The sequence below is a fragment of the Thamnophis elegans genome, chromosome 1, assembly GCF_009769535.1.
Source record: "Thamnophis elegans isolate rThaEle1 chromosome 1, rThaEle1.pri, whole genome shotgun sequence".
Classification (NCBI taxonomy): domain Eukaryota; kingdom Metazoa; phylum Chordata; class Lepidosauria; order Squamata; family Colubridae; genus Thamnophis; species Thamnophis elegans.
The window spans coordinates 157,622,812-157,635,829 of NC_045541.1; the positions used below are offsets into that span (position 1 = coordinate 157,622,812).

Here is a 13,018-nt window from a genome sequence, read left to right on the forward strand (position 1 = left end):
GGAGCAGAGTCTTGTTATGAAATGTCTCTGCAAGATGTCTTTTAAAAGCAAAAGAGGTGTTTTTTTCCCTTCCTTTTCTGCCTACCCAACTGAAGTTCTTTCAGAAGCCAGGAAAATCTCAGGACATTTGCACATACAGCGATGAAATAAATTTGCTGGTTTATTATTGTTGTTATTATTATTGTTGTTGTTATTATTGTTGTTATTGTTGTTATTATTATTATTGTTATTATTATTATTATGTGGTTAATCTTTGGTAAGATTCACAGCCTTTGGGGCTGGTTGGCAGCTCAACAGCTCGAGTCCTAACCAAGGACCTAGGAACTGTTAAGGTAATGTCGGAGGATATAAGCTGTTCCAAGTAGGGTGGTTTTTTGTAGAATCAGAATGTTCAAGTCTGATAAATTTAAAATTTCCAAATAGCGAGGTAGCCCTTTAGGTATTGCTCCAAGGGCTCCAATTATGATCGGGACAACACACGATTTATTTTCCCATAGTCACTCAACTTCAATTTGCAAGTCCCGGTACTTTGTGATTTTTTCTTGCTGTTTAACTTCAATTCGTGCATCTCCAGGTATTGCAATGTCAATGAACCATACTTTTTTCTTTTCAACTATTGTTATGTCAGGTGTGTTGTGGATCAAGTGCTTGTCAGTCTGAATTCTGAAGTCCCACAAGATCTTGACTTTCTCATTCTCTAAAACCTTCTCAACCTGATGGTCCCAGTGGTTTTTGCTGTACTCAAATCCAAACTTTTGGCACAATTTCCAGTGAATGATCTTAGCAACGCGGTCATGGCGTTGTAGGTAGTCAGTTTGTGAAATTTTGCTACGCCCACTGATCAAGTGATCGACTGTCTCATCTTTCTCATTACAGAGGCAACATTTGCTGTTGGTGGTAACATGTTGAATTTTTGCCTTCATGCAGTTTGTGGCTAAGGCTTGTTCTTGAGCTGCCAAAATAAAGCCTTCTGTTTCTTTTTTCAGTGCTCCTGATCTTAACGAGTTCCAAGTTAGCTTTTGGTCAGCTTTGCCTTCAATACATTTCAAGTATTGGCTATGCATAGCTTTGTTTTTCCAATTTTCATCTCGCTTCTCAATTACTTCTTTCTTATATTCAGCTTTTGACTTAGTTGTCTTTAAAAGACCTCCTTTATTTACTTCCTTAATCATTGGTTCTTCACTTTTCTGGATGTAATCATTCAAGCTGTGTTTTTCTCCTTCCACAGTCTGCTTTACTTGTAGGAATCCTCGACCACCCTCTGCTCTTGGTAGATATAATTGGTCAACATCACTTTTAGGGTGCTAAGCATGATTCATTGTCATAGGTTTCCTTGTTTTTCTGTCCAAATTGTCCAACTCCATCTGGGTCCAGTCAATTATTCCTGCAGAGTATCGATATATATCAGGTATATATGGCCCAGGTATTTATGGCTTTTATGATGTTTCCTCTACTCAATTTGGACTTTAATATCTTGCGAATTTGTTGAATGTACTTGGCTGAAGTTAATTCCTTGACTTTATTATGCATCAAGTCAGAGGCCTCTAAAATCCCCAAGTACTTGTAGCCTTCTTTTGGTTTTACTGCCTTTATCATTTCTTCATTCTCAAGTTCTATTCCATCATCTTCTATGACCTTGCCTGCTTTGGTTGCCATTTGTCAATTCCAAACTGCATACCAATGTCTTAGCTAAATTCTTTTGTGCTTTCAATTAATAAATTCAGTTCAGCTTTTGTTTTACCAAACAGCTTCAAATCATCCACGTACACCAAGTGCGAGATTTTCAGTCCTTTCTTTGCAAGTTCATATCCATAGTTCATCTTCTTCAAAATGATTGTCAGTGGTAGCATTGAGAGTATAAAAGTAGGGGTGAAAGGGAATCGCTCTGGAAAATGCCTTGTTTAATTTCAACTTCACCCAGTACTTCTTCATTAGCTATAATTATTTATTAGCGAATTATTCATTAGCTATAATAATAATTATTATAATTATTATAATTATTCATTAGCTATGATGATGATGATGATGTATTTATATCCTGCCTTTAATATTTTTACAAATAACTCAAGGCGGCAAACATATACAACACACCACCTTCTTCCTCTTTCCTGTGAGGTGGGTTGGGCTGAGAACGAATGACTTTGTATCGTGAGTATACAAACCATCAGCTTCATGTCCTTTCTGGTTACATATTAAAATTCTGATTCATCTTCTAGGGCCGTGATGACGAACCTAAGGCACACGGAGCCATTTGTTAGGGCACGCGAGGCGTTGCGCTATCAGCTCTCTTCAGCCTTCTTTTTCAGCCATTCTTCGCCCTCTGGAGGCTTCAGGGAAGTCTCCTGAAGGCCTCCGTGTGTGTGTGTGTGTGTGCTGTTTTTGCCCTCCCCAGGCTCCTAGAAAGCCTCTGGAGCCTGGGGAGGGCAAAAAACAGGGCCATTGTGCGCCAAAAGTGTGGAGAGGGCGGGGGTCAAGCGCACGACCCCTGCACTTCCCCCCACATTTGGCACGCAATGGGAAAAGGGTTAGCCATCACTGTTCTAGGGGTCTCCTCTTTGGACTTCCACTGCTTTTATTGATTTTAGCAACTGTTGCTTCTAATGAATGTTTTCAGGACTGTTTCTAGGATATGGTCCAAAATGGAAGACGGTGGCCATGATGGTTTGATAAAAGCTCTGCCTATTTTATTAATGTGTGAAACATTTTTTTAAAAATGCAGAGTTTTGAATGCACTACTTTTTAACTATTATTTTTTTACCATGCCCTGTGGAGTGTTTCTAATGTTTGTTTTAACTCTATGTGATTTTATCTTCTTATAATCAAGGCTTGACCTGGATGCTTCCGGGCCCACCTGAGACATAGATAATGGTTAGGTGATAGATGAGGAATCAGATACCATATCATCTACTGTAGAAGAAAGTGGCAACACATTCTAGTTGTCTATGGAGATTCTCAGGCATCCAGGTCATGATTGTCCCAAAAGTGCTTTTTGAAGAAGAAACTGGACTTTCTGTTTTTTCTTTGAAGACATTTTGCTAATCATCCAAGAAGCTTCTTCAGTTCTGACTGGATGGTGGGGAATGAAAGGATTTCTACTCCTTACCCAAGGAGTAAGGATTCATACCCAGGAGTCTAAATCCTTCCATTCCCCATTATCCAGTCAGAGCTCAAGAAGCTTCTTGGATGAGAATTGAAATGTCTTCAAAGAAAAACCAGAAAGTCCAGTTGCCTCTTGAAAAAGCACCTTTGGGACAAACACACTCTAGTATTTTTCCAGAAACACACATTCCCAACTACTACAAAGCCAACATTAGACTGGCAGGTGATCCCCTGGGTTGGAAGCAACCTGATGAGCTATTGGGGAAGTTCAGAGAACAAGTACAAATAGCACTAATGCTTCTAATGTGGTTGGATTAAGAATGAATTACACTTTTTTTCGGAGTATAAAATGCATCTTTTTCCCTCAAAAAAGAGGGTGAAAATCTTCGTTGCGTCTTATATACTGATTAAAACCGTTTTGGCCTCCCGAACCCCTCCTTTGAAAAAATGGCCATGCATAGCCTTTAGGAGGCTTCCAGAGTGCTTCTGGGGTTGGGGAGGGCAAAAATGAGCAAAAAAGGCTCGCTTTTTTCTTGTTTTTGCACCCCCAGCCCCCAGGAGCACTCTACAAGCCTCGTAAAGGCTCTGCATGCCCTTTTTTTTTTGGACAAAAAACAAGCCCATTTTTGGGAGGTCTGCAGAGTGCAAAAACATTTTTTTTTTAAATTTGCCTCTTCAAAATCTTGGTGCCTCTTATACTCCGAAAATATGGTAATGTCCAGCTGCTGATGTGCCTCACGGAGAAGGAAAGTCTGAAACTGCAAAGATTACCAAGCCAAAGGCAAAAATAAGAGATTGCATATATGCAGCTTTCAAATATTAAATCCCTATTACCCAAGTAGCAGGCGTCTGAGCCTTGGGGATCACGGTATCAGAAAGGCTTGATGCAATTTTAATCTCAGCATAAAAGAGAGAAGAAAAAAATAATAATAGCTTTTACCTCCTAGGGCATGTTCAGTCATACTCAGGCACAAGGACTCCAGCCTATTATTGATATCAGGTTCTGTCACTGGGACCTGGAACTCTGCAAAGATAACAAGAGGACTAAATATAGGAGATGAGAATTGCCACTATTATTTGAAAGGTTTTTCCTCTAGCTAAACAGAACTTTAGGGTATAGCTATTGCAAGGTGTGATTTTTTTTAAAGAAAAAAAATTAAGGACTTCCTTACTTTAGACTCAACAAAAGTTCTCTCAATTCTTCTAGATAATTTTGAAGCCATCAACCACCACCAGCAAGCGACAATTAATTCTAGCCAAGAAGATGTATTACAATAAGACTTCAATTCCTTGCAATACCTATGTCTACCGAAGATGCTAATTAAGACAGAAGACCACAACATGCTATGGAGAAAGATGCACAATTGGGCCAGAAATAGATGGATGAATAAAACATACACTTTCAACTTTTATTTAAATAAAGTTAGGAGCAAATTGTGCTTTTGTTCACAGAGTTCACAGAGACTGAGCCAATTTGATGTCATCTCTAACTTTCCTCTTCTTCACAATACTTGGCATCTTATGATGAGATCTTTCTCCAGAATTCACCATCCCTGTTACAAAAATCTAGAAGCTAATTGCTCCATATTCCTAACACTTTCAGCATATTTCTAGGACATGGTAAGTCATAATATAGCAGTAGACTTATATACCGCTTCATAGGCCTTTCAGGCCTCTCTAAGCGGTTTACAGAGAGTCAGCATATTGCCCCCAACAATCTGGGTCCTCATTTTACCCACCTCGGAAGGATGGAAGGCTGAGTCAACCCTGAGCTGGTGAGATTTGAACCGCTGACCTGCTGATCTAGCAGTAGCCTGCAGTGCTGCATTTAACCACTGCGCCACCTTGGCTCTTAGTGGCTCATAATGAGGTTTATTTCATTCTGACTTCATTCTGTGTAACCATTATGAATTCTAAATGATTCCACAAGTTGTTTATTTATTTGTGATTTGTTAGCATCCTGCATATCTGCAAGTCACTATTTCAACTTAGCATGATCTATGAACTCTGCTAAGTGGGGCTTAATAAACTATGGTTAAACAAGTCATGGTTTAACACGATATTCCTTGTAAATATCCCTGCTTATTTCAATGGAATCAATTAAAGAGGGTAGAGCCCAGTCACAATTTTTGGGAATCAAAATTATTTTCCCTGAAACTAATTCTTGAAGCGGATTTGTTGCCTGATAGGGTTTGTCTCTTCCATTAGCATTTGTGTGTGTGAATAGTTCTATAAGAAAATAATGAATTTATTCCATCTCACCTAGAGGTGATTCTAGGTGGATTACAACCAAATAAACTGATAAAACATTAAACACGAGAAAATAAAATAATAAATATTAATAACTAATGCTGTGCCAGAATCTGTACGTGTAGTCCTTGATTTACAATCATTTGTTTAGTGACTGCTTGAAGTTACAATAGCACTGAAAAAAGTGACTTATGACCACTTTCACACTTTGCAGCAGCCCATGGTCATAGGATAAACATTTAGATGCAATTGGCATGCATTTATGACGGCTGCAGAGTCCCAGGGTCATGTAATCCACCTTGTGTGATCTTCTGACAAGCAAAGTTAATGGGGAATCCAGATTCAATTAACAACTGTGTTACTTAACAATTGCAGTGATTCACTTAACAACTGTGGCAAGAAAGGTTGCAAAATGAAACAAAACTCACTTAACAACTGCCTCGCTTAGCAATGTAAATTTTGGGCTCAATTGTGGTCATAAGTCCAGGACTTATGTACTCTATTGTAATTGCTTGGGTTTCTTTTCCCATGAATTAGGCTTCTGTTTTTCTATCTTATTTTCAAGGTGCTTGAGAATTTCTTTTGAATTTCTCCAGATAGTGTTTTGCTGAGTTTTGGAAGGGGCAGTAATGTTATTGCGGGCTTTATTTTCTATTATTCCTCTTGCTACCATTTTAAGGTCTCCCTCACTGCCCAGATTTCCCAGACTTAAAAAGACACGTGGAAGGCGTTCCCTCATGAAATTTTCCTAGAGGGTTTAAAAGAAAAGAAAAATGGGAAGCCAGTGGGATGGCTCCTATTAGTTGACTTTCTCATAACCAAGTTCAAGAACACCCTAATTCACGCCGAAAATTTCATCAAAATGTGCAATTTCTCTGTAATAAATCCAATGAAATTTTGTTTCATCAAAGTAAATAGGAGCTGGTACCAAAAAAAACCTCAAGATAATTTTCCTGCACTATGCTAAAAATAACTGCTATTCAAATCATGACAGATGATTATTAGTGTTCTGACCTAGGCTTCCTGATATAGTAAAAAGCACAAGCTTAGTCCCAAAAAACCCTCTTTTTATTTCAAAGGCTGTGAATTATGTTCATTCACAGACCGTAATGAGTCCCAAACAGTTGTAATGCGTCCTACTGTAGGCTGCCAAAGACCTTAGGCTGATAAGCATCCATCTTTATCTTCTTTGAAAGACTTAAATGGCAATTAGCTTGGCAAGGCCACAAGGAGCAATGAGTCAGAACGGAGCTTCAGAATGTAAACTGACCAGCATGAACCAAGTTGCTTCCTGCAAAGGCTCACGTGCCTTTGCTCCTCTATTTCGTCCTATAGGAGGGGAAAATCCAAACCTTACTCCTGAGTCGAGCCTTCTATCTTAACTGTTCTTGCCTTCTGACAGCTCTGCGCATGGGTGCACTGGGAACAGGGGGAGTCTGTTCCTCTGCCTCGCTGCTGACTGACTCTGGAGGCTCCGGAGGCAGCACATAACTCCCAGATGGCCCTGGCCCCCTCTCTGCCTCTGATGCAAAGCCCTTGTCCAAGCCTTCCAGGACCGGGCCATGTTCCTCCCCAACCTCCTCGCTGTCTGACTCTGCTGCCAGCTTCGCAGGCGGACCACAACACTTAGACCAGAGTTCAATGTTTTTCAGCTCAAGGGAAAATTACTTATTTCTAATTCAATCTGGCACAAAAGGTGGGGTGAGGGAAGAATTCACCCCTTTCTAGCCTTACCAAATCACTACTTTTAAAGGTCTTCCCAAAGGAATTGTTAACAAGCCATACTTTTCATATGGCCATCACCCTTTCAGTGGGGCAAATAAGAAGGTGATTGAGCCCAGAGAAAGAAGAAAACTGATCAGACTTACCAGGTTGCTGAAACATAAGCATGGTCTGAGGAGAGGTGTGGACGGGCAGTGAACGGGTCCTCTGTACAGAACTATGGCTTCGGCTGGGCATACTGTTACTTCCTCCTGGATTTGCAAACCAAAGATTCTATGGAGGGACAACAGAGCATGCGTTGTTAAAATAAGGCAAGCAATGAATGCAGAAAGGCAAGGGACCCTAGCAACATTATAATCCGTACAGAATTACCGTATTTTTTGGAGTATAAAATGCACCTCCCCCCCCCCAAAGAGGGTGAAAATCTGGGTGCATCTTATACACTGAATACAACATTTTTGGCCCCCTGATACCCCGCCCCCTTCGCAAAAATGGATGTGCAGAGGGTTTGGGAGGCCTGCAAAATGGTCTTGGCGGCTGGGGAGGGCAAAAATGAGCGAAAAAGGGCCATTTTTTGCTTGTTTTTGCCCCCCCCCAGCTCCCAGGAGCACTCTTAAAGGTGAAAGAGAGGCCTGCAGAGTGCAAAAAAATTTTTTTTAATTGACCTCTTCAAAATCTTGGTGCGTCTGATACTCTGAAAAATACGGTATACCAGAAGGCCAATTTGCTAGTGTGCCAGATTTCACCAGAAAAGGGACAACTGCCCTGCTTTTGGAAAGGGGGCAGCAAAAGAGTTCATTTCAGGAACTCTTCCGTCCTTCTGTAATTCGGTGGAACCTCCCCCAACCCACTTGAAATGCATCTGCACATACAGTAGGCCTCAACTTACAACCACTTACTACCTGTATGGGCAAATGTATCTGAAATAGGTTAGAAGAGGTTTGAAATTTGAAGCAGGTTGGAGGGCTGTTTGAAATTACAACGCCACTGAAAAAAGTAATTTACCTCACACTTAATGACTGTTGCAGTATCAGCACAATAACACAATCAAAATCTGGGCATTTGACAACTGCCATATATTTATGGATGCAGCATCCTGGGTCGTGCGATCACCATTTCCCATCTGGGAACAGCAGTTTCCAACAAGCCAAATCAAAGGAAGAAGCCAGACTCACTTAATGACTGCCTGACCCACTTAATGACTGCCTGACCCACTTAACAACTGCAGTGATTCATTTAGTGACCATGACAAGAAAGTTGGGCATGACTCACTAACAACCGCCTTCATCAGCAGTGGAAAGTCTACTCCAAACTGTGGTCTCATTGATCAAGTCTCATATGATTTTATCATATCTGATTAATGAACAATTTCAATGATCTCTGGCTGGACCACACTGAAGGGCCATGAGTGCTGCTGCCATTGGCCATTGACTTCATTATCTAGCAAGACGTCTCTTTTACCTTTTGAGCCTGGGACAAAAATAGACAGAGGAAGTTGGGACACTGGATCACTTCCATTCCACTTCCATTCTCCTTGATTGTTTCCCTAGACTTTGGCTTCAGAGTCTCTTGTTGGATGTGTTTTTGTCTTATGTTTCTACATAAAAGCAAACTGGATCTTGTTTTGTGTTTTAACGGTTATTTTTTCCAGCATTTTCCCAGGTATTTGTGTTGCAGGGGTGGGTTCTGGATTATTTTACTGCCGGTTTGCTCAGGGATGTGCTTCGGGCATGCGCAGAAGCAAAAAACAAGATGGCGCTGCCTACAGCGCCGCCAATAGAACCGGTTCAGATGTGTGGATGTTACTACCTATTTGGCCGAACTGAACCCACCTCTGTTGTGTTGGGCTGATTGATCTGTAGTTTCCTGGGTCTGTTTCCCCTCCCCTTTTTTTGAAGATGAGAACTCTTCAAATTCACCAAACTTGCAACCATAAGTCACATAATTGCTTGCGTTTGTCCTATACAGTCTCTGTTTAAACAACCAAATGCTCTTTTGCTTTTTGAACAGGCCAGACTAAGAACTTCACTAATGGCCCCTCTCTCTCCTGCACTCAAAGCATTTTATTTTTCCTCCCTCGGCAACACTCATCCCCTTTACAGGACCTCTTTACAGCACTGAAAACAGTGAAAACAGGAAATGCCTGCAGACTATTTTGGCCAGTGCAATCTCTTTCATTTTTCGTTTGCTAAACTGAAAATTCAATGTAAGTGTTCGATTAAACTGGAAAGAGAGTAACAAAGGAACTTTAGGTGGATGATAAATACTTTTTTTTTCCATAAAAGAGAAAAAATTACGTAACTCTGAATCATACACATGTACAAGTGGCCTTGTAATTTTAGATCAGCTTTTCCTCCAATGGACAAATGCACATGTCCAAGGATTATAGTATAATGCCCAAGATTCCTGCACAGATCCTAGGAGAGTGATGGAGAACCTTTTTGGCACTGAGTGCCCAAACCAGAATGCGCATGCATGCATATGCATATTGGGCACTATCTAACAAAATGAAATTCAACGGTGAAAAGAGTAAGGTTCTACATTTAGGAAACAAAAACGAAATGCACAGGTACAGTATAGGTGGTACCTTGCTGAACAGTAGTAACTGTGAAGGGATCTTGGAGTCCTAGTGGACAACCATTTAAATATGAGCCAGCAGTGTGCAGCAGCTGCCTTAAAACCAACACAGTTCTAGGCTGCATAAACAGAGGGATAGAATCAAGATCACGTGAAGTGTTAATACCACTTTACAATGCCTTGGTAAGGCCACACTTGGAATACTGGATTCAGTTTTGGTCGCCACAATGTAGAAAAGACGTGGAGACTCTAGAAAGAGTGCAGAGAAGAGCAACAAAGATGATTAGGGGATTGGAGACTAAAAAATATGAAGAATGGTTGCAGGAACTGGGTATGTCTAGTTTAATGAAAAGAAGGACTAGGGGAGAGATGATAGCAGTGTTCCAATATCTCAGATGCTGCCATAAAGAAGAAGGAGTCAAACTATTTTCCAAGGCACCTGAGGGTAGAACAAGAAGCAATGGATGGAAACTAATCAAGGAGAGAAACAACTTAGAACTGAGGAGAAATTTCCTGACAGTTAGAACAATTAATCAGCGGAACAGCTTGCCTCAAGAGGTTGTGAATGCCCCAACACTGGAAATCTTTAAGAAGATGTTGGATAGCCATCTGTCTGAAACAGTATAGGGTTTCCTGCCTAGGCAGGGGGTTGGACTAGAAGACCTCCAAGGTGCCTTCCAACTCTGCTATTGTATTATTGTATTATATGTGTGTAACGGAGCACCGAAAATCCAAAGACCAGCTGGGTGGCTCACGCATGCCTGTTTTTTAGGCTGATTTTGTTTCCCCGAGCCATTTTCAGGCCATTTTCCGGTGCTCTCGAAGACCAGCTGGCCAGTGTCCATGTGTGCTGCTGGAAATTAGAAGAGCATTTGGTGACGGTGCATGTGCCCACAGAGGGCTCTGCGTGCCATAGGTTTGCCATCAGGGCCCTAGGAATTCCGCCAGTTAAAAAAAAAACACTTTTTCTGAAGAGTGCCATCTTTGGAAGGACAGTTTTAGATTAAAGACTATCAGTTTTCAACAACTGCCTGCCAGATACTCCAATGAAAACCATGGCCTGACAAAACCGAGCTCGTCAAAATAGCGGTTATAAAACCGTGTCACTAAAGCCACGACGTCATCACCGTGACGTCATCACCGCAGCGACAACAGCGCGGCGACAGAAAGCCGATTTAAATTAAGATAAGGGTTAGGATTAGGTTTAGGGGTTTGGTTTAGGGTTAGGTTTAAGGTTAGGGTTAGGTTTAGGGTTAGGTTAGGGTTAGGTTTGGGTTAGGCTTAGGGTTAGGTTAGGGTTAGGTTTAGGTTTAGGGTTAAGGTGCTGAGTGCCTTGGAAGGCGCGGATTTGCCCTCCGCGGTTATGTCATCGTGGTAGGTTCGCCTTTTCCCTTAGCGCTTCGGACGGCGCGGATTTGCCCTCCGCACTTATGTCAGTGCGGATAAGGGCTTCGCGGTTTTGTCGGTGAACCAATGAAAACAGCATCATGGCAATGAAATGGATGCATGTTTCTTTCAACACTGACATTTGCAAAATATACAGGTGGTTCTCAGCTTATGACTCCAATTGGAACCAGAATTCCCATTGATAAGTAAGGCGTGCCCAATTCTATGACATTTCCCCACAATTCTTAAGCAAATCAATGCAGTGGTAAGTAAATCACATGATTGTAAAGAGAACCCAGCTTTTCCCATTGACCCAGATGTACTCTTCCAAAAGGCATCTTGACTTCCTTGTTTTTTTTTTCCTTGAAAACATTTTCCTTCTCATCCAAGAGGCTGAATTGAACTGAAGAAGCTTCTTGGATGAGAAGTGAAATGCTTTCAAAGAAAGAAAAATCCAAGAAAGTCCATTTCCCTTTCTGAAAAGCATCTTTAGAACAACCATGACCTTGGTGATTGAGAATCTCCATAGACACTTTTTCTCCATTGACTCTGTGGGCTGAGAAGGTGGAAAATGGCAATCACATGACCCAGGGATGCTGCAAACACCGTAAAAGCATTCCAGTTGCCAAGAGCCCAGATTTTGATCATGTGACCAATAGTCTTAGGTACATAAGGCACCTTTTTTATGCCACTGTAATTTCAGTCAATAAATGAATGGTTGTAAGTTGAGGATTACCTATACTACATCTTGATACAAATGTTTATAAAAGGGGGAATTTGTTTAGTTAACATACCATACTATTCAGACTATAAGACGCACTGGAGTATAAGATGCACCAAGATTTTGAAGAGATAAATTAAAAAATTTTTTTTTGCACTCTGCAGGCCTCCCAAGCCCTCTGCACGCCTCGTTTTTGCAAAAAAAAAAGGGGGGGGAATGCAGAGGCTTTGGGAGGCTTGCAGAGTGCTCCTGGGGGCTGGGGGGGGCAAAACCGAGCAAAAATAACCCGTTTTTTGCTCATTTTTACCCTCCCCAGAAGCACTTTGCAAGCCTACCAAACCCTCTGCATGCCCATTTTTGCAAAGGGGGCAGGGTTTCAGTAGGCCAAAAATGCTGTGTTCAGTGTATAAGATGCACCTAGATTTCCACCTTTTTTGGGGGGGAAAAAGGTGCATCATACTCTGAAAAATACGGTAGTTAGATGTCTTTTTGCAGAGTTCTCTGGCACACATCTTTCTAAAGTCATCAAAATTAGTGATTATCTCTTCACCTTCTGGCAGCAGCGCCTGTTAATTTCACCTAACTTTTATTTAGATAATGCTTCTGTTCAGTCACAGAAAACCCCAAGGGGGCCAATGACAACATTGGACAAATCTTTAGGGAGGTTTTTCACTGAGGGACAATCCAACCACCTCACTTTTGAAGTAGTTCCTTCTAGCTTGCACTACCCTTTTCTACCTCATTTTATCACAGGCTCTGTGCCCTTGAGGAATCACCCACAAGTTGATGGACACCCACCTGTCTTCCTTGCTTTAAGATGGTGGGGTTGGCAGCTCCATTGCGCTGGCTGGCACCTAGGAGGCCACTGGGACCCAAAAGCCCCAGCCGTGTAGTGGGGAGATTTCGAGAGGGAATTTGGAATTGGCGTGGGTTTCTTCTGCCCATTCCTGCACCTGCAGATCCAGCTGTCGGTAAGGAGTTTGACTGGCCAAAACCTCGGCTGAGAAAACAAGATCAGACAAATCCAATTCAATGCAATTCACCTCCTGTATTGTAAACCCCAAACAGACACCTCACTCACGATAAGTATACTAAATTGATTAAAGGGCCCTAATCTCCCTCTTTTTGAGGGAGCCTTGAAGCCAAAGACCTCTCTGCACGTTGTCTTGCTTAAAACTAAAAACACAGCAAGCTCACTTTAAAATACTGTGATTAAACAATGCTTCATGGAATTACAGAACTGCTTTAGAGCTTTGTGCTGAC

At 41.5% G+C, this 13,018-nt stretch overlaps 1 protein-coding gene across 2 annotated transcripts in view; it reads right to left on the bottom strand.

Annotated features, from left to right (window-relative positions):
• SAMD4A (sterile alpha motif domain containing 4A) overlaps positions 1-13,018 on the bottom strand; it is a 160,055-nt gene that overhangs the window by 9,672 nt on the left and 137,365 nt on the right. For both annotated transcript variants that reach the window (XM_032236435.1, XM_032236429.1), the window contains 3 exons: positions 12,554-12,755; positions 7,218-7,344; positions 4,040-4,123 (listed from right to left, as the gene is read on the bottom strand). In XM_032236435.1, the coding sequence (XP_032092326.1) occupies positions 4,040-4,123; positions 7,218-7,344; positions 12,554-12,755 (413 nt within the window). The remainder of the gene's footprint in view (positions 1-4,039; positions 4,124-7,217; positions 7,345-12,553; positions 12,756-13,018) is intronic.